Source organism: Colossoma macropomum, unplaced genomic scaffold (genome assembly GCF_904425465.1).
Source record: "Colossoma macropomum unplaced genomic scaffold, Colossoma_macropomum, whole genome shotgun sequence".
Taxonomy (NCBI): Eukaryota; Metazoa; Chordata; class Actinopteri; order Characiformes; family Serrasalmidae; genus Colossoma; species Colossoma macropomum.
The window spans coordinates 19156639-19184615 of record NW_023494805.1 but is presented as its reverse complement, the minus strand read 5'-3'; the positions used below and the strand labels follow the sequence as shown (position 1 = coordinate 19184615).

Genomic DNA, 27977 nt, shown 5'->3' with positions numbered 1-27977 from the left:
GCACTCTCAGGGACTGTTCTGTGTTTCATATGGTGGTGGTGGTGGTTTGACATTTCAGTGTTGGACCTGTAGGGCAAGGGTGGCCTATATGGTCCTCTCAGACCAGCTAAAAACTAGAAACACTTCTTGAACTGCCTGGAACTGCTGTGTGCAAGTCCCAGCTGTTTCATAATGAGGTCTGAATTTGTTACAGTTTCAATGTGGAATCGAGGAGAGCTGACTGAAAGGACGTCAGCAAAAATATTATAACACAGTGAGATGATGAAAAATTGTAGCCCACTTTGTTTAGAAGAATGCAATGCTGAGTGTCTAGTTTAAAATACTACACTGTTGAGCTAAACTAATTGAAACTAGGCAAGTTGCAGCAATAACAACGAATTTGCCACCATGCTACTTTTAGCTGCTTATCTGTGGTACTGTCAAAATCAAGGCTAGTTCAAAGCTACCTGTTTACCTGGAACCTGAAATCTGAAACCTGGACCATTTTTATTCAAGCATGCAAAATATTTCTACCTTCCTGCAAAAGCAAAAGGTCAAACCACGTCTATAGTTAGAGTTGTAGAGCAAGTTTTCAGTACTCCTCATTTAAAAAGGATCTGAAAATGTGTCGGTTATCCACGGCTTCCAGACATAGATTTAGCTTGGTTTCAGATTAAATCACAGATGATCATTTGAAATCAATTGTAGTCTAGACTAGGCTTTATCTACAGCCAGCGAACCAGCCACAGCTTATACACTGTTGAAAGCAAAGATGTGTAGCATGATTGACAAAATTTCTTTAAATGTTTGTAAATGTGTCTGACAGGACCCTGGGGAGACGGCTTTGCACTTTGCTGTGCGGACTTCAGACCAGACCTCGCTGCATCTAGTCGATTTTCTTGTTCAAAATAGGTACTGATTTCTCCAGCCTATGCTACACTGTTCAGTGCTGTTTGCAGTGAAGCATCCAGTTAAAGAATAAAGTGCATATTCTTACATGTTCTCTTGTGTTTGTGTGTATTTAGTGGTTCCCTGGACAGGCAGACGGACAGTGGGAACACCGCGCTCCATTACTGTTGCACCTACGAAAAGCCAGAGTGTCTGAAACTGTTGCTCAGGGGCAAGCCGTGTATCGATATAGGTCAGTGAGGGAATGAGTGCAGCATCAGGCTTTTTTTTTCAGTGCGCTATTGAAAAAGCAGGTTTTGCACAAGACAGCATGTGCAGTTCCTATAATTTACATGTTGTTTGTGATTTCAGTTAATCAGAATGGGGAGACAGCTTTGGACATCGCCAGGAGGTTGAAAAACTCACAGTGTGATGAGCCCGTAAGTGTCCAGAATGAGTGCATTCAGGCTTAATGAAGCTCCACTGTAGCTCCAATAGCATTGTTTCTTTGATGACAAGAATTCGGCCATGACTGGGCTGGTAGTTGCAGTAGGGAGAGCAGGGCACAATGTAATGTGGGGTAAAATGTAACATGGACTTTTATATAACGAAACAGTTTCAAGTAAAACACGCTTTTGGTCATTGTATTGTCTTCCTACACCCACGTCACACATACATTCTGACAGCGGACATATTTTTTAGGATATATATGTTTCAACATGTTAAGAAAACTGCTTTTGTACTATAAAAACATTTTTCATTGAGTTGAGTGTAAGTCAACACATTCCCACTTATGTTATTTGAATTTCACTCTCTTTGTGGCTGGAATATAGCATAACTTTGACGTATGTAAACATCTCACAGCAAGAGCAAACAAGGCTAAAGTACTGCCTCCACACGGCGAGGTTAGTTGTAACGCAGTTGTAACTTGGCCTCCTAAATTAAACAATGAGAGCAGTCCAGACCCTTTAGCACACATTTTTACAGTTCATGTGTTTTTGGAACCAAACGTACACTATAGATGTCATGTTAATAAACAAACTTCAGTTCTGTTGTGCTGATATTTCCTGTTCTATGTTTTAGTAAGACATAAATTTGCCTTGTCTTTTAACTGATCATATTTACTTTAATGAATATATTTTTCTACTTTTTATGTTGGAAAGCTTGCGTGATTCAAACAACATTGAACTGTATTGAATTAAATGTTTTTTGCATCAATATACTCAACTTTTTAGCAACTCTTACAGTTAGCCCCTTTGTTACAACTAACCTCACCTATGGGGTAAGTTGTACGCATTGAATTCATTGAACTTTTGGCTGAATTGCTTCTAAACGGTAAATGTGTAGGTTGCTTACATAAAAAATAATAATCTTATGCAAATACTTGAAGTACATGTTAATATTTAGCATTACTTTGGTTAGCAAATACCAACATGTTGTGGCCTACGTTTTAGCATTAGCTTGTGGCCTGCTCTCCCCTAAGCAGCAATTGAAACACCTCATGGTTTTTCCACCCGAAAGTCAAAATGAAGAGAACAGACTTGTGGTTTTGAGCTAGAGGAGTGGGTGTTTGTGTGTGTGTGTGTGTGTGTGTGTAGCTGGTGGAGGCAGCTGCTGGAAAGTTCAACCCTCATGTCCACGTGGAGTATGACTGGAACCTGCGGCTGGAGGAGATTGACGAAAGTGATGATGACCTAGATGACAAGGTTAGACCGCTGACTGCCTGTGACTGGCATGCTTTGGCACCGAAACAGACCGATATTCAATTCTGAAGCAAAACCACAGTGTGGGAAAGTGTGTTGTGCATTTGAATTTCAAGTCACATGCAGTTGAGCATCATTCAAAGCTAAAGTCATGACCTAGTGATACCTATGACTGACACACCAGCCAGCTGAGATGTAACAAGATTTTAGTGAGTGACTTCGTAGCTAACCAGTGCAACCCTTCCCTTTAGTCAGCACAACAATGGAAAAGCAGAGAACTGTTAAAACATTAGAGGCTCAGGAGACTGATGAAAATGTTTTTCTGGTTCCGCAGTATTTGTACAGTGGACACAGCCTCAACTTTATCTGATGGGCAAAGTGCTTTTTGTCATTATTTGTTATTGTCTTTGATACGTTAAAATCTAGTTTTATGTAACATCGTGGTTTGAATGTTTATAGAGGCCTGCCATAAGTATGTTTTCATGTTTTCATCCTGTGTACAGTCTTATGTAAAAGAGGCATATGAGCATGTTATGAAATGAATAAATTAATGTTTGACCAGATTTCATGGGCATGATGACTAAATGATGTACAAACATACAGATCACTGCACTAGACTGATCATAAATCAATTATATAGACATATATACAGACTACTTATGTATCTCTTTCCTGAACATGCCGGTTCCAGCAGCCAAGCCCAGTGAAGAAGGAGCGTTCTCCACGACCACAGAGCTTCTGCCACTCGTCCAGCGTCTCTCCACAGGAGAAGCTGTCCCTGCCAGGTTACTTGGGCCACAAGGACAAACAGCGGCTCTCGTACGGAGCCTTCGCCAACCCCGTCTGCAGCACCTCAGTTGACCAGCCGTCCTCACCTGGCGCAGATGGCCCTGCAGTGGCTATCAAGAGCACCACTAAAGGTACAGCAGAACATACAGCATACAAAACTATAAGGGCCAGTTTGACTGATGTGATCAATTGATGTGAGGTTCCACAGATTTTTTTCTCATCTGTGGAAATCCTGCCAGTTAAGCACCACAGTGGCTGTGTTTACATGCAAAGATTTTTGCCAATCCGATTTAATACATTCTGATTACAGATTTAGACTGAGGTGTTTATATGCTCACTCTATTCAACACTCTGATAGAAAATCTTCGTTTACATGCGTACTACAAGTAATCCGATCCAAAATGATGTGCATGCGTGGAGTACCACTTAGAGTAAACGTTACCATGGCAGTGAACATCACGCGAGGTCCAGTCAGCGTGAGATGAGTTTTCAGTTGGCGCGCTTGTGTTTTTAATTGCTTTAAAAATATGTCAGACTCAGAAAAAGTACCTCATGTGTACTTATTAAGGAAGTGGCGAGAGGAAGACATTGTGTTCTGAGACACATAAGCTGGACGCCTGTCCCACCGCCACCTTTTAAAGATCAAAGCATAAACTTCGTCTCTTCTGCAGACCAGTTTCTGCTCCCGCCATGTTGAATGTTATGAACTTTCGCTATGACGTGACGCACATGCGCAGAACGTACTTACACGTTCCGATTGGAAATGTAATCAGATACAGCCGTTTACATGGCTATTCTTTTATTTAACAGATTATTTACAGGGTTACCCACCTCGTTCAGTCGGATAGAAATTGTATTCCGAAAGGCCTCAATCAGACTAGACTATTCCGATTGAGGTGTACACATGGATGTATTCTATTCCGATTGAGCTATTAGTCGGATTATTAACGGATTATTAGGATGCATCGAAACGTGGCTAATGTCTCATCACGTATTATGTAAGAGCACCACATTCAGGAATTCAATGCTGTTTTGAACAACCAAACACACTTTCCACCACCACCATATGAAATACTTTGGTTCCTATTCATGTTATTTACTTACTTTAAGGTAAAAATTTAAGGTGAATTTAAAAGAGATTATACAGTCATGTGCAAAAGTTTTGGGGTCCTTCGTCAAATGACATGCTTTTTTGATTTTCTAAGTGAAAATATGAAACACTTGCTCTACAAAGAGCACACTCCCACACATTTTAATGCAGTTACTGTTTATGTGCTGAATTTAACATATTGGGGAAATATAAAACATAAAATTTGCAAAGGTTTTGGCATAGTTCATGTATAATATGTTAAACTCCACAAATAAATAGGAATATAAAACAGGTGCCACAGCATAGCATAATGTGAAACAAAAAGGAAAAAAGGACACTTTTTAAAAGATGTAGAAATCCATACTTGATATGAAATTCTAAGAAGCTATAGAACAAAAATAGAGAGGCTACTGTTTATAGCCTAAGGAAGGAAATAATGCAGTTGCACCACACAGCAGCAACTTTTCACATCTGAAACGACACTCTATTTGCATGAGCTGACTTGTTGCAGATTGCACGTGTATAATTTATCTGCGTTTTGCTTGTTGAGAAGGGAAGAATGTTTTTGTTTGTCTCAGAGAAGATGAACATTTGCCCAAGGCTCTATACACCCATCACATGTGCACCCAGTGCAGAAACATGCACAGATGAGCGCTGAAGTGTCATGAACACGCCCTTTTCCTGCTGCATGCCATTGGCAGTCAAGCAGCCACTGTTTACTTAATACCTAAACAGGAATGTGCTGCTCCAGGCCACATTTTAAGACTGCACTTTCCATAGCAGTCATACCTGTCATAGGTGATGTACAGCGCAAGCTGCTCTAACTGCGCTAAGCCGGAGTTCTATTTTCATTTCAGTGTCATTTTTTGCGTTGAACACCTGCTGTTTTTATGTCCATATTTGCATAGAGAGGGTGCAGTGCTGCAACAGTGTGGTTAACCTCATTATAACTACTTAAAGAGAAAAAAGAGAAAGAAATAATCACATTTAGAATACTTATTTTAAAGTGAATTATGTCTGAAAAAAGTTCCATGACTTGTTTCATGACCAGTGTGATTGAGGTAAACACTCTACCACTGATTCTAAGAACAGAGATATACTTATTGGCCTATGGTTCTGTGGTTTGGTACACAATCAGACTGGTTGATTGTGGTAAGAATTACTAATAGTTGTGTGATGTATTTGCATAATGCACACTGAGTGCTGTGGTGAGAACATTCATGGCTAAAAAGACAACAACGATATAACAGTGTGAATTCTGTCAAAACACTGAGGCTGAGAGATATAATACTGTGCTACAGAATGCTACATAACATTAAATACTATCTTTATGCCAGAAGGCTCCTTCTATACCTGCAAGACTGCTTTATAACTTTTTATATGTCAATAAAACACCCACAGTTGTTTAAACCACTTCTCTAAAGCAGTAAATACCCAGTAAATCAATTTTTAAAAAATGATTTATGTAGTATCTACAAGTTTAATGTAGTATTGTTACACTTTTGAAGTGTACCATCTATTCCCCAGTCTGTAAAGTTTATATATAGACACTAAGCTGCAAATACAGACCCTTTTTGAATTCACTTTTTTGTGGAATAAAAGTATAAACTGCCTATAGCAGTTTAGCCTGGACTGCTTTTTGAATGAGGCACAATATAAGACAGCCAATGAAAAAAAGACCTTGTTTACATATATCAGGCAAAAGGCATGACTGTTTTTGGTTCATAGAACAACACAAAACCAATTTAAAAAAAATAATACCAGGAAAAAATAAAACACAAGAAAAATGGGGAATTTGCTCACCGGCCACATTGTTCCATTGAACATGGTCTCATAGCAGCACAAGCAACATTAAAGATCAGTATTGGCACTATGAAAACTACTGTAATTTCGAATGGGTCAGTGCTTAAGTCCATAGGAATGACTTACTGGATTCATGACCTCTCCCTCTCTCACAGCTCCCTCCACTGGACCTCCAACCTCCCTCCCTTTGGGCTCCCAGCCATGTACAAGTGGCAGCTCCACTCTTTCTAAGAAGAGAGCTCCTCCACCTCCCCCAGGAGGCCACAAACGCACGCTCTCAGACCCCCCCAGCCCTGTGCTCCAGGGCCCCCAGAGCAAAGGTGAGTCAATAAATAATATGTGTGCCTTTCACTGATCATTAAAACAATAGAAATTCCATCACAGCAACATAGATACAGAGCAGCATAGAGAGGCATATGCAGGAGTGATATGCAAATCTTAAGTGAAGCCTTTATGTAACTAAACTTTTTGCCTGAAACTCCTCCTCCTTCCCAGCACAAAAGGCCTTCATTAGTGCTGTAAGCTTGCTAATAGATGATGGTGTCCAGTTCCTCTATTTGACTATGTGACCACTTAGAGCTTCCTGACAGGAAAAGTGACATTGCTGCTGTCTTTTCTCCACTATCTAGCACTTCACTGACATAAACAGAAATCACTTATGTTAGAGCCAATTGCAATTCCTATTTTCTTAACTCCTATAACGAGAGTGAAACATGTAAACCTTTTTCTGATTATCTACAGGAAGTGAGTTGACACCTCCACCTGCAAACAGGACATCTCCTGCTAATAAATTTGAAGGAATTCAGCAGCAGCAAAGGTGTTTATCAGCACAACTTAAGCTACACATGTTCTCATAGACATTACATAATCATACGGAAACATCATGTTCATCGGTGCAATCTTTTCTCCCTCTTGCAGCACTACTTCTAGTAATACAAAATCAACACTTGGTCCACGAGTCTTACCCAAACTACCTCAAAAAGGTGAGTTTATTATGCTTTTTGCTGAAATGTAAGTTTACAGTACCTAGGACAACATGAAATGTGGTGTGATATGGCTCCTTGTTTTGATGCAGCCGAGCCAGAGGAACCTATGGAGGCATAATAGTTAGATTAGTTGCAGCCCTACTTGGGAAAGGTCGTTTTCATTTAGTAGGTTTATAATTGCAGTGTAACTGAAAGTTTCTCTGTCTTTCAGTGGCATTACGAAAGACTCCAGTCAGTGTCCCCTCAGTCGATAAGCCAAGTCAAGGCCCTGAGGTGCTGCAGAAGCCCGTACAGACTGTAGACACGCCCACCAGAGCTTCAGACACACCAATAAGAGCCGCAGACACAATCACCAGACCCACAGAGCCTCCACCCAAAATTCCACAGCTGGCAGAGAGGCCTACGCCAGGCGAGATTCCACCCAAACCACACGTCTTAGACTTGCCCCCTAAGCCGCAGTTATCTGACCTTCCCCCAAAACCGCAGCTATCTGAATTACCCCCCAAACCTCAGCTATCTGATCTTCCCCCTAAACCTCAACTGAAGGATCTTCCACCTAAGCCACAGCTCTCAGACCTCGTCTCAAAACCCCCTGTGTCCACGACTATGGAGCCCACACAGAAACAGCCAACGTTAGAAGAAGCCACTCCCAAACCGCATCTGTCTGAGGCACAAACCTCCAGTCAGCAGGGCGAGCTCTCACCCAGGCAGGCTAGTGAGGATACTAACGGTGCACCAGCAGGTGCAGTGGAGATGCCTGTCCCGCTGCCACGAAAAATAAACATGGTGAGTAGCAGACATGCAGAAAGGAGTCAGATATGATGTCATAATTCAGAAATAAAATACTGTTTTACCCATATTAATAAATATACATTTTTTGGCCTATTGGCCTTCCATCTACATGAAAACAGCTTTAAGGTTTAAAAGTGGTGGATTTTTGAAGGAGGTTTTGGATTCTTTTTGAATCTAATTTTCAGTCTTGTCATGTGAACTGACCGGGGGTTGACAGCATAATGTTTACAATTGAATTTACTTCTTTACACTGTTGTCCAGAGGTGTCAGAATGTCAGAATGTCTTTTAAAAAGCCATAGTTCAAATGGAGTGAAAAGCTAGAACAACTCCAACTCTTTGCCTGGTCAGGACTGTGTCTGCATTTCAAGGTCAGTGGCAGCAAGCGGTAGCCTGTTTTCACTTTTTAAGCTTTTATTTTCTGGCAGACACTGGACTTTTAGACAAATTATGGAGACCTGCTGGCCTGCATTAAGTCAAACAAGCCTATTGTGGTTGTTACAGACTGCTGGCACTTCGTTAGAAGATCTCTGTTCCAGTTCCATGCTCTGTATTTTGCACAATACACGTTTTGTGTAAATTGTGTTTGTGTAAATATTTTTTTTTTGACAAAACAAGCATCAATGACCAGTACTTGTTTCATTTTGTAGGGGAAGAGCAAAATCAAGAGGGTCAAGACCATCTACGATTGCCAAGCCGACAATGATGACGAACTGACCTTCGCTGAGGGAGAGGTCATCGTCGTCACTGGAGAAGAGGACCAGGAGTGGTGGGTGAGTAAGAATAAACTGAACATCTGCCGAAAAACATTGAAATTAATGCACTGTTTTAAAGCACACTAGCTAACATACCTTGTCTTTTCCAGATTGGGCACATAGAGGGTCAGCCAGAGAGGAAAGGGGTCTTCCCTATGTCATTTGTGCACATTCTGTCTGACTGACATCATGACTGGCAGGTGTGAAGCCCATCCCCCTAGCACAAACTCCGCCTCTCTACTCTCACTGGACTGCTGGCTCCTCCTCTGTATATAGCTGCTGTAACCCAACCAAATCTCAAGAACCTAAACAGGAAAAAAAATACCGTATCAATTCCACACTCTCAGAAACATGAAGGGTGAAATGCGTACAGTACGTGTTGTTATAAACTGCGTTATCCTGCCTACCAGTATTACCGTAGCCATGGCAACCCAGCATGCTGACCTGGGTTTGCAGTAGCTATCCTCGGAAAACTAGCACTTAACATTTCTCAGTGTATGCTGTAACTTTGTGTATGTGTGCACATATGGAATTATATGTATGTCCATATTAAGTGTGTCTATGTACATACATATGCACAAATGTAAGTGTATATTTATGTACTTATGTATGATGTAAGTGTGCAAACGTATGTTAACCCCTGCTTGCTTATGGAGTCTGCCTGACCCCAAGACATTTTAGCTTCGTGTTTTCAGACTCATCTCTTGAATTCCTGGAAAGACTAATGGATCAATGGATAAAGGTTTGGCTGAATATTATAGCAGTGTTGATAGAAGAACAGTGGCATGATGAACAGGGATGAAAACTTTAATGGTTGTAGACCTCTAAGCATCTCATCTCCTATGCATAAATAGTTGTAACTCAGTTAAGGCAAATTGAGTTCAGTTGGAAAAGGAAAACAGAATGCATCATTGCGTTTGTCTTGTAACTTTCAGTGCCGTGTTAAAGACTCATCTCCAGCTCCAGAGGATGCCTGGTGTTCTGGTCAGTGTCTTAGTGTCCACACCGCACTGATGGCCAACCATGTGAGTCCTTGCAGCTATCTTAAAGGCAGATCAGATCTTGCAGAACTTGGGGAAAGTGTCCTTGCCCTTTTGGATCGTGGCATAAAGCATATGCACAACACCAAGCATACCTGCTCTTCTGCCCTGATCCATCTAAAGCCATGTATACTGACCTTCCCCTCACACTGCGGTCAAAACAGCTTGGTTGTGGACCTGCGCACGTTGACCTGCACTGGTAATACAGGTTCAGGATGCGAATCTTTTTTTATTGTCTACTTACAATAACTGTGGAATGTGACTTTTTTGTTTTTTAGTTTTATTTGTATGTTTGTTTTTGTTTGAAATTGAATTCAGGAGAACAAAGCAATGAGTGACTGGCTCAGTGATGTGGCTCAGAATGAACTTAACGCTGCCTCCTGACTTTTCCTCAACCAGGGAGACGAGCTTTCAACTCTAGGGTTTTTAACGTATTGTTGTATTAACAGAAGATGATGTATTAATGAATGCCTCCTGTACTAATTTGTTGTTGATAGTATTTGCCATTTATAGGGCTACAGTATGTCAGTATGAAAAGGGATCTGTGGCATCCCTGTGAGTGTATGGGGAATAAGTGAATTTCCATTTGTGTTAGGATGTTACAAAATACATTAGCTATACTTGGGGTAAAACCACAAAAGTAAGATTTCAGCACAAGCGAAACCAGTGATTCTCCATAAACTACACAAAACCAACATGAAGACTGTGGAACTGAGTTACTGATGCACCATTCTGTACTGTGTAGTTTGAAACCCTCATTACGAGTCTGTTATCGGACCAAAAGTGTGAAATTCTTGTTTAGATAGGAGACATTTCACGTAGTCGTGGGTATCCATTAACTGGTGAAAGATTTGTGTTGCCGGTTTTGTATGACAGGCTACAGAATGCTCAGCTGAAGTTGGGAAACTTTGAAAAGGCGAGCTTTACGTATTTTGACAGAACTGGATGAGCTCCTAATGGACCATGTTAGACTGTATTTTTGCCACTCATTCCCCTCGGTTTTCGTCTTGTGTTCTTGCTGCACTGTAAGTTTAGTCAGAAGAAACAACTTCGCTATCGAGTTTAATCTATGAATAAATATTTTACGTTGAAACAAAGCGGTGTCTCTTTGTCTGGTTGTCTGTATATTGAATAAAAATTCAGTTCTCTGACATAAAGCGTCACTCTGACCAAAGTTAAAATTTTAACTATTACTTCTTTGTTGTAAACATGCCTACTTGCATCCTACAGTGGTGCCACAACAGTCTATAGAGTGAGCTTTTTTTAGTGTAAAGACTCAGAAACCCCCTCTAATGACGTAACTTGAAGGTGGAACGAGCTTTTGAAAAACTACAGAGGCTGTGGGGTGGACACTTGAGGGCAGGCTGTTTTTTTCTTCCTCCGCGTGCTGGCTAGCTGACTTTTCTACTAGCTAACATTACTGCAAAGAAGCCATTCAGCAGTCAGTATTTGTTTACTGCTGTAAGAACATTACAGTATTTGTATGATGTATATGTGTAATGCCTTGCTGTAGTGAGACAACACTGACGGGCAAAAACACAAAAGGACACAGAATCGTGAATTCTGTCGAACTGATGAGGCTGAGGGATGCAATGACGAATAACATCATAACAAGACGGTTGTAGGTCGGAATGCCCCTTTAAGAGGAGTTCACCGGAGGTTGTGGACCTGCAAGCGCTAACTGTAGCGATGTGCGACTCGTGAACGAGTCGGTTCTTTTGAACCGGAACTTTTCAATAAAGCGGGCGAATCGATTCAAAAGTACAAATTCAGTTACTCTCTTTGAAGCATCTACACAACATTTACATCGTGGGTTAAAGACTTTAAAACGAATAATCTGTCACAGTTTAACCTCTGAAGTTCACAATGTAAGGTATAAAATAAAATAACACATCATAGACAATTTAGGCTCACATTTGGACTGTAGCTGGCCAACTGAAATGTGGTTGTTCTTGTTGTATTAATCTCCATTGGTGAGCAGAAATAGAGGACATTTGGCTCTGTCGCTGAACCTTAGATGAAGCTAAATTCGTGAATGAGTGAACTGTTGGCTCGGACGTTTAGGAGTGCAAAAGAGTCGGTTCAGTCAACTGAATCGGACATCTCCTCACTCGTGCCGGAATATGCTAATTCTTGCACTTCCCCTCTCTAAATCAATGCCTTTTATAGTTAGGAGTGTGTGTCTGAGTGTCAGACTGACATAAAGCCCAGCGCTTCTCAACCGCCAACCCGGAAAATGGAGACGCAGAGCGGCTCTTCAGAATGAACCGCTGAGCTGTGTGTGTTTACCTGCGCTCACTGTCGGACACATTTACTCGGATTTTTGAAGGTAAGTCTGACAGTTTGTACTGATTTCCACAGCTTTACAGGCCGTTTAGTGCAGTGCGTTAGTGCAGGAGGTGAAAGTGTGTGTTTCTCTCAGGCAGGTGGACCGTTCAGTGTTCAGTGCTGACTCCTCTGTGGCTGCTGAACGTCCACTTTTACAGAAAAAATGAACCGAGTTAACTTCCATTGACTTTAAACCGAGAATACCAAACTGTAGGCTACGTCGCGTTTGAGTATAAACAAGAGTCCATTCATTTAATAGCGTTTTTATCAAGAAAAAATTCGTAATTATAATTAGCAAAAGCTGTAACCAAAGCTTCTCTGTGGAAAATGCTGTTTTTTTCGTTTTCTTTATTCTTTTCCACAAGAACCTGCTGTGCACGGACTCCACTGTGTTTACCGCCTTTTGTCTGTTGTCTGACTTGATGCTATAAAACTTATCCTTCAGGTTATTTACACATGGTAAAGTGAATAAGTGAATAAATAATGCATGAACGGATTAATTTAAACTGCTGAATTGACAGCAATATGTTCTCAAGAACTGAAGCAATGATACAAAATGGTTTCAAACTTCCTCTGTGTGAAGGCAGATCGTGCCACTTCCTGATTTTGTTTATACAAAATAGACATTTCAGTGTCGAGCAAGTTCCCTTATTCGACGGGGTTACAGCGAGGCATCGACCATTTATTAGGCCTAATGCTTATTAGTGCTCTGCTCTACTTATGAGGGACCTGGATTAGAAGTGATCTACTTTTTTAAGAATAATAATGGTCTGGTCTGCTCATTAATGCTTTGTTAAAGCGCTGGTGTATTGTTTAATGCTTTAGACTGTTGTTCATAACAGTTATTAATATCTGTGTCTGTGATGATGCAGATATTATCAGGTTCCCATTCAATGTTAGATGTTAATGTTTTGATTCCATTGAGTTATGAATACATATATAAGGTTACAGCGTTGCAGAGTCCTGTGCAAAATAGTAAATACAGCTGTATGCAAGTTTAAACACCCCCTTTTTGTGTTTTATTTTTTTCTCCAGTATTTTAAATTTTGCAAATAAACAGTAATTGTGCATTAAAAAGTTCAGAAGCTTGTTCTCTGTAGATGTGTAACTTATTTTCACTTTGAAAATTAACAAAGCATGTCATTTACCCTGGTGCACCCAAACTTTTGCATGCAACTGTAGTTGAGCTGAGCTGTAAACAGTATGGAGATGCACCTAGATGCCTAGTTTTGATCGTCCACATGGTTTCCACAGACACCCTCGGAATAGAGTGATGCGGTTTTAAATTTTAATGCAGTTTTGAACATTAACTTTATTGACTTTTCAATACTACACTGAACCTGTTCACCCTTAATGGATGAATTAGTCCTCTTATTAATGCTCTAATCTATGTATTAATGCTGTGGCCCATTAGGCCAAATGCTTTGGGCTGCTATAATAGCCTACCTATCAGTACATTAGTTAGGGCCTACAGTGGACTACGAGACCTTTTAAATTTGAGTTTGTACATTGTAGCCTTGTCCAGAATTTCATCAGGCCACCTATGTCCTTAAAATATATTCTCTCCACCCCCTAGATGCACCCTGTAGAGTCTGATGTACTGTAAAATCTATATTGTACCCCACATTGAACAAGACCTCCTTCTAATTTTGTTCATTTGGCACTGTCATTTTCACTGTCTGCCACCTGTTACTGTTCCATTGCTGTCAGATGGCGGACACTGATAAGATGCCACCGCAAAGCACAATGCATGCACATTTATGCAAAATGAATGCCAGTGCATGGCTTAGCTATGTTATTCTAAACCAACTGAATTTGGGTCTTATACAGGTCACTGTATGCTAGCATGAATTAATTGATATGACATTGTGGTGTGAATGCTGGGCAGATCAGGCGATCAATCAGACAGTCAAATATGCTGATATTTGTATGCAGATGGTTTTATGTTCTGTTTAAACTGTCTTAAATCTTGCAAGATGGCAAATAAGAACAAAAGGTGTGTGTAACAGTACTACTAGTGTAAATACAGTTAATCAGCTGGAAAGTGCTGCACACCCCCAACAGGAGACTTATTATTCGCAAAGTGGAAAATAATGTGTTCTTGTGGGGTGCCGTCTGAAATGTGAGGTGAACTCTGCAAGAGTTTGATGCTTGCTCTATAGTACAAAGTGTGAACAGCTTTTTTTTGGATGCCATACATGTGTTCTTTGTACTGGGGCTGCTTGTCTAACACCTAACGTGCTGAAAACATGTGCGAATGCTCACAGAAGTCAGCTAACTTAGTGTGTGCTCTCAGGCTTTTTTGGGTTTCTTAACAATGAACGTTCTTAAACGGTTGTTTGGTTGGGTGTACAGTTTTATGACAACCTCTTTGGGTACAGAACCATTACCCTATGAGGAGGTTCAGACTTTCAAAAGGTTCTTCACACTAGGTATTTCATCAGAATCAGAATCACTTGCGTATAGGGATGGGTAATCGACCACATAGATCAGGTGGGATATGCCTGTAAGAAGGGATGGATAACATTTGAATATATTTTGATTACAATACCAATACGCCGTACTTACTGACTGTTACAGACTGCAGAGTAATCAAGAAGCTCTGACATTAATAACATGAATACAGACAGCCAATCAGCAGTGTTGATTTTGAAACAAGCATGCCTATTGGCTCACTCACTCTAAGACTGACTGCTTAGGTATTGATATTTGACACAGAATACTCAGTAGTTATTTAAGAAATTTGGCCAGTACCATAAAAGTATTTAATTCCCAGCCTGTTTTTGTAACCTTTTTAAAACATTAACGGATAGATTAATGGATGCTGCTGCATACTACACACACCATAATGCCTGTATGTGCAAAATAGGTCATGCCATGCGAAATATGGAACAGATACGGGTGTAGGAGTCGAGTTCTGCACAACATATTCTTATTTTCTGCTGTTTTGTTTCTGTTTCATCCTGCAGTGCTGGACCTTAGCAGTCCAAAACTAGACAGAAAAGCAGTCTTAGTCCTTAGTCTATTGATAATGGTAGATATTTGCTGGACGTTTCAGCATTCTGAAGCTGACCACTGCACTGCTCGACCTTATTTATAAACGTAAGCTTTTAGTTTGACTCAGCCGTCTGGCTGAAGAGGAAGAAAGCAGTGTTTCGGGAGGCAGCATGTTTTTAGACAGTGTGGTTTCACAACCGCGGCTTCTTTTGTGACCTTGCACTGGGGTGCAGCATAATAAAACCATTAATACGGTGCAGTTTTATTAAACATCTTTCAGAAACTTCTCTAACACAGTTAAATCATCCTCACTGATGCTTCAGCCTGGACAGGTTTCAGTGTTACAGACTTCTTTAAAACAGTTACTTTTAGTCTGCTGTTGTTTTAATATGCATGATACAGAACAACAATAGTGTGGAGTAATAATAGTGAAGCTAGTACTTTCATACATGAGGAATAACACCTTTTTCAATCTTTCTAGATTGGCTTGATATACAGGCTGGGTTCATGTGTAGTGACTTTAGAAATGTTTTCTTTTCTGTGTACTTTTTCATTTCTTTCTTACTTTTGTACCGTTCTTGAAAATGTTTTTAATATTCCTATGATCTAAAGATGGTCTCACACTTAAACTGAAAGAGCTGAAAAGAAAAAACCTCCAAACCTGTAAGTTCTAATGACAAATTGTGTTTAAGAACACTCTTCTGAACCTCTCAGCGTTCGCCTAAAATCCTTTCTAAGTTTTTCTTCTTTGGAAAACTTTCGCCTCAGAGTTGTGGCCGTGGGCCTGGGTGATTCTCTGAGGTCTTGTCTCTGAGCAGGCAGTGTGTGTGCAAAGTAAGTAGTAATTGTGTCAGGGACAGCAAAGCAGGAGTGAAGACAGCAGAGCTTGTGCAGTCATGTCAGGGGAGGCATGTTCTCACAGGCCTCCAGCCATCCCTGTTCCTGCTTGTGGCATTCTTCCATGCTGCTGTGCTGTGGCTCAGTGAAGCGGCGAGAGGCAGCAGTAGATTGGACAGTTCTGTTTGTAAATATCAAGAATAGGTAATGAGTTTTGTTTGTTTGTTTGTGTGAGGGCTGGGCAATATTTGAGCATATTGTTGAAATTGTCAGTGTTTAAACTACATTACACTGCAGTGCAGTGTAATATTATTATGAAATATTATATACAAACGGTATTGAACATATTAAGTACAAAGTATTGTGATTATTACATATACACCATGTTGCCCACCTTCACAGATTACCGACAGCCATGTGAGAATCTAGTACAGGCAACGGCAGATGGACTGTTGATCTGTTTTGTGCAGGAGTATGTTTACATGCAACATAATCTGATAGCTGCAAAAAATCTGATTTTGACAGTAATTCATCCAAAGTGTTTATATGCACTTAAGTAATCTGATAAGGAGAGAACAGGTTTATGAGTCAATAATCAGATTTCTGTCTAGATACATGACAAATGTGCCTCTACAGCAGCATTGCAACCCGCCAATGAACCCATTAAAGAGGAAGGACATGACATGACTTGGTTTCAAATATCATATAAAAATGGAATTTAGTTTTAGTATTTGTAGTGTTTTTATTTTTGTTTTTTCACATGGTGGTGCAGGTGTAGTGTTGAGTGAAGTCTTCTGGAGCAGCTGCTTCCAGTCCAGTTATATTTGTGCATCTGAGCAGATTTATGCTGTTTAAAAAGCTTGTAACGATTTCACTGTACAGGATCAAGAATTGACAAAATTGAACTTGGGAAACAACGTATGGAAATTTTAAAAGTGTCACGATTGAGCCAATCAGTCTCTTCTGAGCGTCTCTAATTTACCTTCATTAGAAACCATCAGTGATGAAAACTAGGCATTTGGGTGCTGCTTATCAGAATACAGTGAGAGGGGAGGGGCTTATACTGCATACACTTCTGAGACTGGTTGCACCCTCTGTACATAAATGTAAACGTAGGCTAGTTGTAATGCAAGTGTTTCCCAAGTTCAGGTTTATGCTTTACTAAATCAAATTTGGTTGCTCCACACAAACTAGTTTTAGTGTTGAGCTCAGTAGTTACTAAATACTTACACCTTCCTCTAAGCAGGTGTAAGTGCTGAGAGCAAAAATGGAAACTGGAAAGGCCGAAAACATGATTATTTTTCTGACGCTGTGTTTTCTCACCATTTATAGTTAACTGAACTGTTGATGTAGCTGATTGGCTGTCTATTAATTCGAAAATCCAGGTTCAGGATTGAAGGCCTCTGTTCCAAGATATTTTGGGGGGCTTATTTTGTTTGAGTGCTGGCATAGCAGACACTGAAGGTTCTTTTTGAGAACTTTTATTTGTCTGATTTTTACATATATTTAACACCCCTACTATTTAGATGATCAGTTGAATAACAGTCTGCCGAAATCAGATGATCATATTAGTATGCTTTTTAACAAAATACTGAAATGCAAACTCCATACAGCAGGTTGTGCTTTTTCAGTAAGCTACACATACACCACACACTGCTACAGTCAATCATTGAATGTATTCACTCTTCATGCATGCCATAAATGCATGCATTTAACCCCTGCCTGACTCATCTCATGTAAGACTTGTTAATAACGTGATGACTTGGATGTGTGAAAGTGAAGAAAACTCTAAACTATGCAGTGCATGCAGTCCCCAGAACTGTAACTGAGAACCACTATCTTAATATATGTTCCATGACAGGCCAAAACATGTTCCATGTACAAGTTTTGGTTGGTAAAAGCACTGTAAGGTCCTCAAAGATGAAGGAGCTGAACATCTCAAAAATGCCAGCAGGCCGTATTTAGATTAAGAGAACAATTAAACACCACACAGCATTATGTATTAAAAACAGAACTCGGCATATGCACAACTTAACAATTGGAATAAGACCATTCTAATATTCTCATAAATGATGTTACTGTGCATGAATCTTTACTCATAACTGCACTGTGAGTTGCATAATGTGAATATCCACCAAGAACGCTGACTGTTGCATCTTAGGTCAATCAAAAACTTGTTTTATTTTTGCTTTTCATAAAATTAGCAGCGCTATGCTGCATCCGGCCCCTCCCACTCTGCATTTATTTTAGTGGATTTGTCACCTTGTTCACCTATTAAATGCATTCATGAGTAGTCAAGGAAATTCATAGTATTTTTTTATAAACTATTCGGTAATAACATAAGTAACCTGCTGTGTCGCCTCGTGCCATGCACACACACTTTCACTTTAAACTCCTGTTTGGGTGTGAGGGGTAACAAAACCAGAAATAAATAAAAAAAAACAGGGATGCTGTTTATCATACTGTTGCACCCTCTACTACTGTGACTGTTCATCCCTCAGTAAGCTGAACAAAAGAAACACTGAAAAAAAGCGTAATGTCTACTCATGCATTAGAAGCTGTTCTGTTTTGGTAAACCCGTGTACGAGAGAACGTTTGATGCTCAAGAGCCTCGTTAAAACACTCATTAGTCAGATCGAAAGTAATGGGGAAACCTCACGCTGAGCTGCGGCGTCTTTGCTTCTTGTTGTTGTTCCGGGACCTCCTCCCAACCCGTCTGTCACTACTCTGTGATTGGAGACCTCATATTTGCAAGCGAGTCCCTGCATGGAACTGAAATTTACATTGGTTCAAATTTGTACAAATGGAGTCAAAATTGTACATGAGTTGAAACGTCTACACGTTTTTTTAAATGCCTTTTTAAAATGTCATCAGATTATTCATTGTATAGCTGAAACTGCACAGTAGGTAGAAAGATAGAAACCCTTAGAAGCTTAGATAACGAACATTATCTATTATTAACTAATTATCTTTATATTATTAAGACTCATTTGCACACAGACTGTGTATATAATAATATATGGCATAGTTAATGGATCATCAATTAGGAATTGGGCATATGTAAGAGAGCAACTGGGAAAATGGTTGTAGTCCTTGCAAAACAAACCAACATTAATCCTTTATTGCACAATGTTGTCTCAGGGCAACAAACTCATTTTCCTCACTTTATAGTAATGTTATAGTTTGAGTAAGTCCATTAAAAAGCATGTACTTTTTCATACTATCTCTTAGTGGGCACATTTAAACCTCTTTTTAATGTTATGAGAATTTGCAGAAGTATCTTTGTTGCCTAGAAGCAACATTATGTGACAGTGGAATGGATTTAGCCAGTCAAAAGCCAGGTCTCACCACTTCAGGGAACACGGCTCTATATGATTTCTTCCCATTGCTGCTTTTTTTATGTTTTTGAATTAAATAATTGAGTCTGAAAAAATAAATCAAGAATCATTTTATGCAAGAAAAGTGAACTGAATATTTTTTTAAATTGTGCTCATAATGCGTGCAGTAGAGAGTTGAAAAAGCCAACCATTTTAGAGCAAATAAGACATTTTAGTAGTTCTCTTCTCTCTTATTGCCACTGAGCTTAACTAGTGTTGGATTTTATTTGATATCCGTATACCTTTGTTAAAAATTTACTAGAAGAGAAACTGTGGATGGAAAATATCACATACTATTTGTGTGTTGTAAGTTTTACATTTGTCACAAGCAGATACTATTTCAAGGAAGGGGGTATGTCCAATGTCATAGCAAATAAAAAATAAAATTGCATATATACGCTTATTCAACGTACAGCAGTTTAGAACCACCTATTTATGCTGAAGTTAGGAGTGTTTTTTGAATTGCTTTTTGAATGAGGCACAAAACTGGCAGCCAATCAGAACAGAGCTCATTTAATATTTCAGTCTTAAAGGTACAGTAACAACAACAGCCTGTTTAATTCTACAGGATAAAGAGAGGCTGGAAAATGGTTATGTAAAAATGAATTATGACCACAAATACATTATAAATGAACCTGAGAATAAGTGTCCACCTCCAGGCCTGCGAGTGGACGCTATTTTCTGTGTCTTATTTTCAAAGTTAAACACAGTAAAAACACATCTGATCATTTCTTTCTTAGGCTAAATATACAATGAAGAAAGAGTGGGGAAAGCTGATACCACACATGGTTTCTGCTTGTGTGCAACAAAAACTAGAGGTGAAAGCTTAAGGTGCTAAAATGTGGTGACCACTGAGTGACCAGAGAGAGTCAAAGCAGTGAAAGTGCCGCTGGTCATCATGGTGCAGTTGACACCGCTACTGGGGGAGCCTTGGGGGGAATTTGAAGAAAACCGAAACAACAACCACAAAACCACAAGCGTGCAGTCCAAACCTAACACTTGCTAAACCAAACACACCATTAACAATTAAGTAAGTTCACTCAGATAAGCAGTAAAGGACAAATTGAGTACAGGTTGATTATGTGCTTTGTAGAGTTGGGCAACATGATATTTATCATTATTGTGACCAGTTATATCAATGCATTTCTTGGATATCATCAGTCCTTAAAGAACACCATCTTCATTGCAAACAGAATTAGGCCTGTATACGCGTAGCACAGTGTGATTTAACATTGAATAAAAATTATTGTATTCATAGTTTTTGATGATGGGCGTGCACTGCTGTGAATCACCCAGTAAAGCCTGAAATAATCATTTAAAAGTTAGAGGTGTGGCTTGTATTTCACAGGAGATTTTGGACCACATCATACGTCTTTATGAATTAACGTCACAGTACAATGACTGTTACTAAGTGATCTGCAGTGCTTTTTTATACGAGCAAAATCCTCCAGGCTGCAGTATGCAAGTCACTGCAGGATCATCCTTTGTCCACCAAGGGGCAGTAAACCTCCACCAAAAACAGCCCCCATAAAGTAACAAGTGTACCGTAGAAGCTCAGAACCAGGGGTGTCAAACTGAAGTCCTGAGATTGGATGATATTTTCAAGGTCTGGCTTTTTTTCAAGGTTAACCGCAGTAAAGGCACATCAGATTATTTGCCTTCAGTGCTGAATTTAAAATGAGGACTATTCAAGATCACGCTGTTATTACAATATTATGTGGTGACTTCAGACAGTGTCATGGGTTTAGATGGCTTCTGAGATTCAAATCAAGCCAACACCTCAGAGCCAAGCCTTACAGCTCGTTGCCCCCCGCAGAACTGTATGAGCTGGAGGAAAGGAATGGGGGGCATCTGTACGATGTCAGTTCTTCTCTTCTGCCTGAAGGCAAAAGTGTGTCCTCTGTAGCTGCAGTCCCACTGGCATGTGATTGTGTGCGTGGGTGTGGTGGGGGGTGTGGGGGGTTGGAAGGGCCATTGTGAGGTTCATCTAAAGTTCAGATATGCTTCCAGGCAGGTTATTTGAGGGAGATGAGTCTCAGAAGCGGGAGACTGTTTAGGTCTGCACATCTAAAGCTACACCATCTGCCTGGAGCGGGATAAAAAAACATACGGCTAAAGAGATGCTTTCAAGTGGACCTAACAGGATTTAAGCTACAGCAGTAATCAGTGTGGGCGAGTTATTCAGGCAGAGTTACAGTGTTGCGAAGTTACAGGTGAATAAGGTGCAGTTGGGGCACAACTATACAGACTTTTAATTTTAGCAGTACTGATCATAACAAAAATATATGTCAATGGGTGCTTCAGTTTGTTTTGAACAAGTAGTGCAAAATACATAAACGAATACAATTTCCTTTTTGGAAATGTTTAGTTAACGTATTCTGTGTTATAGATGGATGATATGGCAAATATGTAACATTATACTTCAGAAAGTTTGCACAATATAAATCATAATACCTATTTTTTCTGATGTCTGACAAGTTAAAATAGACAGTGCTACAGTGCTATATATATATATATATATATATATATATATATATATATATATATATATATATATATATATATATATATAAAATACAAAAACACTACAATAGTAATATAAAAATTTGTATGTGCTACAGTACATACTATGCTATGCTAAATCCATTCAAAAATGTCTATGCTTTCTTTTTTAATCAACCATGCAGTTGTTCAGTGTTTTTTGAATACTGACCATATCCAACACATGCTTATAAAAGCATATTGTGACATACTGTGATGTCATTTTTCACAATAATGAATAGTGTTGTATTGCCCAACCCTACTGTATTAGGTAGCCTTTGATGTCCATAGAAGCAAAGCTCTGTCAGTAGTGATGTATGATGATATTGGAATCATATCGGTATTGATCAATATTTGCTTTAAAAAAAATTTCTGTATCAGACAAATGTTTAGATTTGACTGATATTTCAAACTGCTCTTTGATGACATATATTATACTCCTGAAGACAGAATGTTTAGGAGAAGCTGAACTTTTGGAGCACGGTGGCAGGGTGGGTAGCGCTGTCACCTCACAGCAAGAAGAGCCTGGGTTCGATTGCCCAGCCAGGCGACCAGCATCCTTTCTGTGTGGAGTCTGCATGTTCTCCCCGTGTCTGCGTGGGTTTCCTCCGGGTACTCCGGTTTCCTTCCACAGTCCAAAGACATGCTGTCAGGCCAATTGGACATGCTAAATTGCCCCTAGGTGTGAGTGTGTGAGTGAAGGTGTATGTCTGTCCGTCTGTCTGCCCTGCAATGGACTGGCGACCTGTCCAGGGTGTATCCTGCCTTCCGCCCGATGACGGCTGGGTTAGGCTCCAGCACCCCCCGCGACCCTGAGGGAGAAGTGGCTTAGAAGGGGTGTGTGTGTGTGTGAGAACTTTTGGAATGGACAGATTTTTGTTGCACACACACAATCTGCCAATTTATTATTTTGATTTCGGCCAAGATAAATAATATGAGGCAGGTAGATGTAGTCCCACTGTAATATTTCTAGCTTGTTACCTCTTACTTTCAATATAGCACTTTATTTGATTTATGTTGTTTAAATAGGCAACTCATTTTACTTTTAAGAATTGAAAAAGTCAGTTTATGCCCATGTCAGAAGAGGTAATGTTGTTTTGTATTGTAACTTTGGCTAATAGTAAGTTCTGGAAATGTACTAGTGAGCCACACAATGTTAGCTTTGGGTTAATATAAAAGGCCAATAAAACTGGCCATCGGCCAATGTGGCTGTAAAGAAATTAGACGTTAAATTCATGATGGGTCCATCCCTGATTTTAAACACCTTTCTTTGTGCAGTGTCAAACGACTGCTACACAGAGGGACTAATAGATTTTTATTAGTATTAAAGCAGAATAGGAGGGTGAGATGAACTGGGACAGTGTAAGATGGGTGGAGTGCGCGTCTCTCTCTCTCTCTCTCTCTCTCTCTCTCTCTCTCTCTCTCTCTCTCTCTCTCTCTCTCTCTCTCTCTCTCTCTGACTCAGTGCTGGGCTGGAAGATTCTAGAGTTAGCCCCGTCACTACAGCTGTCCAGCACCACCCATCTGTTTTTTCCCTCTTCATAGTGGGCTGGCAATCCTCTCTGTAGTCCTGGAGAAAAAGAAGCTTCCGGACACATGCTCACTGCCTCATCAGTACGTCACGCAGCCAGACTGACCCCTGCGGCAGCTCCGCAGCAGAGAGGGGTGTGATTTAAGGGAAGTGATGTGGAGGAAAAAGAGGGAAATCTGGGCATCTGTGTGTGTGTGTAAAGAAGCAGGACGACAGCAGAAAACATTACAGCGCACTATGAAAGAATTCCCGCTGCTGAGAGACGCTGACACCACCATGAGTTCACTGTAGCCTCTAAAGAGTCATAAATTGGCTGTCCTCAAATCATCCGTCCTGTCTGTTATTGTCATTAAAATGAATTCAGCTTATGTAAACACTCATGCTGAGGATTAAGCACATATTGGACCACATCTGCATGAGTAATGTGATGTCTTCAGTCCTTAAAGCAGTAGTTTGGCAAAAAAAAAGTCAAATTTACCACATAAGAAGAAATCAGAAACCACATAAGCAAGTCTACGTAAGATGACTTATCAACTCGACATGGTTTGAGACAAGTGTGTGATGATTTAGGCCCACAGTTTGCTGAAAGCTGATTAGTTGGCTAAACTGTAAGCTTCTATTACTTGTTAGCTATAGGTCTTGACTGTATGGCTGATCGCTTAATCATGTTCACATTAAATTCGTTATAGATTGCAGTTTTCGGCAGAATTGTCTGACTATGGCTCGGTCATTGGGAGGTGCCCATCCGAGTCCAAGAAAGCATAATGGTCCTCTTTCTCCCCACAACACAAACGTGGCATCTGTTAGCTGATGTAACAGAACTGCCAGTTAATGTTCTCCTTCAAGAGTGTTGAGCTGTACAATTATGTTGCATTAGCTGCATTTTATTTATTTTATTTTTTTTTAATGGGGAGCGAGTTGGCGAATGAAAATTGGGAGAAAATTAGGTACAACAAAAACAGATGAGTGCATTTGTCAAATAGCAAGAGCTGACATTTTATATCCAACATCATGTCAATAATTTTAGGTGGAAGTAAGAGCTTGAGAACTAGAAGTCTGGCTCCACTACATTACTACAGCATCCAGACTACAGCACTAAAAATGCTTGTATGGCTGAAAAAAAATGGATGTGTCCTTGGCAAAAATAAATAAATAAATACAACAGCAGGCCTTTAGCTTATAAAAAATAACCGCAGTATTTTTCAGGAGATAGATACTTTCCTCAGTCATTCAGCCTTTGCTGATAAACTATATTGGAGAAAGGGGAAGATTGCGTATACTTGATTTTTTTTTTTGGCCAAACTATTCCTTTAAGGTTTGATGCAAGCAAGAAGGATCAGTCACCTTAAATGTTTAAGCCCTAGGTTAACCATTGAGTTATTCATCTCCAGACTTATTATTCAGTAACAACTGTGAATTATGCATGAAACTATGTATGAAACTAATAAGTGATGCAGTTGTGAGAGTATGGACCCATAGACAGGCCTTTAGGGTTAAAGTGGTTGAAAAATCTCCAAACAAGGTCACTGGAGGAAATAACAGATTTTTAAGATTTTGAAGTAAGGGGAGATGGTGTCAAATTGTTTGCCAAAATGTTGCTTCAAATGGCCATTAAGGTTTGTTTTTCATGATATTGCATGTTCATGGATGTATGCGTAGGTGCTGTGGTGCCTGGATGTCAGCTTAGGGTTAAGGGTGTAACATTAACACAGTGTGGCACGGCTCTAGGCTGAATCTGGGTCAGGAGGGGCGCTGCCGCTCTCTCTCTTTCTCTGCACTGCAGCAGCCCAGCCCAGTACTGCAGAGCCCCGCCCCACCTCGCCTCAGCCATGTGACTCTGCTCTGCACTGTCTGCATGGTGGGGGGTTGGGGGAGTGAAGGGCGATCTCGTGCTCCACTGGCTGTGCTGTAGTATTCGTAGTAGAAGGGTGGGCACGTGGACACACACGTTGTTCTCCATGCTGAAGCATGCTAATCATGCTGCAGTGAACCAGACAGCATGCCTTCCACTGCGTCTACACCCAGAAACACTAAAGCCCTGCTCCACACGCCTCACACTGCTGACATATTTCTAACCAAGCTTTTGAGCACTTTCTGCTAATAGGATTGGGGGGGATTTTAAGAAAGACCCCCTCCTCATTGGTATCTCATCCCGGTAAGCATTTAGCAAGAAATGGTCTTAGTCTTTTGCCCTACTTACAACCTGCAAGATAAATGCACACTGGCCATGAGTGTTGCATACAGCAACATTATGTGCACTTTTGTGCATTCAGGTGTTTTTTTTTTTTCCTGCTTATGCAGCCTAATACTGAAAACTGTACAATTTAATACAAAAACATCAAATATATTTGTTCAGCATTTTAGCTCCAGACTCATTTGTCAAGTGTAGGACAGGTAGGAACTGCTATAAAAAGATCTTAAGAAACCATTAAATGCAAAGCTTTTACTTGTCATTTTTCTGTCACTACAGAAAGCGCTCCTCTTTTTCTTGTTTTGAAACCTGCGTCTCTTTCAAGTACAACAGTCATTATTCATTTATTCATGTTCTTTTAAGATGCTGAGCATTATCTTCTGTAGTCCTGCTCTGCTCCCATTGGCTGGTGGCTTGTTTTTGGTTTAGAGAGCCGATTTTGGCTCCATGGAAACAGCAGAAAGCTCTGAGCCAATCAGAGGGCAGGGTGGGCGAGTTGTAGTCAAATGAGCAGAAGCCCGGATTTGGCATGTAAAGCCAGCAGAGGGTTTTGGGGGGTCTGGGACACATACACACTAGAGCTTATTTGCTCCCTCTGGTTGCTTGAATATGCAACAACATGACGGCGCGAGTGCGCTGGGACTAGTGAGAGAACACACCTCCATACACACTCGCACCGCTGCGAGCAGCTTAGGTCAGTTGCACAAACCTACTTACCTACTTTTACTGCAGTTGCTCCATTTGTCTCAGTTGAACTTCCTCCTAAAGTGAGAGCTGGATCAAAATCTAATTTGCAGTTTTCCCTTTTATCTCAAATAGGGTTGATCAGCCAAGACAAGTTTGGTGTCTGAAGTTTCTTGCTGAAAAAAGATCATTAGAAACCATTAGGATTAAAACCTAATAGTTCAGCTTTCCTATGGGAATTGGCTTAATGGTTTCCTATTGAGACCACTAGTTTCCCATAGAATACCTTTAGATCCCATTAGGAAACCATCAAATGCATTTAGAATCAGCCATTGGTCACCCATTAAATCATTAGGATCATGATATCCTAATATCAACCCATTAACACTTAGCGGTTTCTATGGATTTTTTCAGCAGCGTTTGCTTTTTAGTTTTGCTCTGGAGCTACAGGCCAATCCCATTCGCTTTTGTTCATTTTAACCATGTTATAAAAATATCCGACATTTAATAATACATTTATTGTACCTAACATAGATGAGATTGTTGATGAGATTATTGAGAAGACTGATTGTTGAAACGTGACTGTTGAGCTGAACTGGTTGAACACGCTCTGCACTGCTGGCAGATATCATGCCTGTACGAAAAGCTGCCTATATGGTGCCATGTGTGCTTTAAGACATCATGAAACCTCAGTGTCAGGTTTGAGTGAATTGTGTCTTAGCTTTGGTACATCAGGCGTAACAGGTTGTTTCAAACTGCCTCATTCGAAATATTGCTTTAGAAGAGAAGGTATTAGGCTAAGCTAAGCTAAGCGGCCTCAGGTGGTAAACTCTGTGTGATATTCAGTTCAGATATTCAGTGAAGTCAGTTTTTCATTGCTAGCTTAATATAGCTTTGTAGCCACATCAAAGATGATGGTATACTACAACTGTAAATTTTACTAAATGTCTCTATTATTATATTCGTTTGTTTCACAAAGATTAACCTTCAACTCAGATGTTATCACTCTGTTTGCACCCATGTTCACTTCAGTCAGGAAGTACCTCAAAATTACCAGGAAAAAAAGCTTTTTTAAATTATTATTTTGTTGTTGCTGCTGTTGTCCAAACTAACCTTTATGGGGAAAAAAAAATGAGAGCAAAGGATAAACAGTAACCACCAAAGTCCACATCAAACCATCCTGACCACCCCCAAGACCCGGTTTAACACAGGTGTTTTTCCAAACAGTTATCCAAATAAGAAGACTGTTATGTTTTACTGCGTCATAAACACAAATACAAATAGGGATGTAATACTACATATTGTATTTGGCCAAACAATGTTGCTGTATTGTGGCTAACATGTTAGCATGTGGCTAGGGTGATAGCTTGGGGCTAACGTAGGGTGAACAGACAGCCCCGTTTTCCAGGGACAGTTCCCATTTTTGGTGGTCTGTCCCTAGCCGGAGCTGTCCCTGGAAACGTCCCCATTTTCAATTGTGAATTAAAAACACACCGGAAAGTCCTAAAGGCTCAGTTATACTTTCACAGTGAAAGTGTTGCCCAAAAATATTTAATATGAATTATGGGCTCATATACAACCACTGAATCGTTTGTGGTAAATGTATTCCTGCCTCATCCCTGCCTGAGCCCATACACTTTGACTTTTGAGAAAAAGTCTTGCGAGAGG

At 40.2% G+C, this 27977-nt stretch overlaps 2 protein-coding genes across 5 annotated transcripts in view; both read left to right on the top strand.

Annotated features, from left to right (window-relative positions):
* Positions 1–10920, top strand: part of asap1a (ArfGAP with SH3 domain, ankyrin repeat and PH domain 1a) — a 61211-nt gene extending 50291 nt beyond the window's left edge. For 2 of the 4 annotated variants that reach the window (XM_036596426.1, XM_036596424.1), the window contains 11 exons: positions 806–891; positions 1005–1120; positions 1240–1307; positions 2466–2573; positions 3265–3490; positions 6408–6572; positions 6994–7069; positions 7171–7235; positions 7450–8024; positions 8679–8801; positions 8894–10920. In XM_036596426.1, coding sequence (XP_036452319.1) covers positions 806–891; positions 1005–1120; positions 1240–1307; positions 2466–2573; positions 3265–3490; positions 6408–6572; positions 6994–7069; positions 7171–7235; positions 7450–8024; positions 8679–8801; positions 8894–8968 — 1683 coding nt within the window. In that variant the 3' untranslated portion in view covers positions 8969–10920. Of the gene's footprint in view, positions 1–805; positions 892–1004; positions 1121–1239; positions 1308–2465; positions 2574–3261; positions 3491–6407; positions 6573–6993; positions 7070–7170; positions 7236–7449; positions 8025–8678; positions 8802–8893 lie in introns of all 4 variants that reach the window. The other 2 variants (XM_036596425.1, XM_036596423.1) reach the window with 1 other exon arrangement.
* A 1012-nt stretch (positions 10921–11932) lies between these two features.
* The window catches only part of fam49ba (family with sequence similarity 49 member Ba), a 31394-nt gene continuing 15349 nt past the window's right edge, over positions 11933–27977 (top strand). Inside the window, exon 1 of the mRNA XM_036596427.1 lies at positions 11933–12152. The gene's annotated coding sequence lies outside the window, so the exon portion shown is untranslated. The remainder of the gene's footprint in view (positions 12153–27977) is intronic.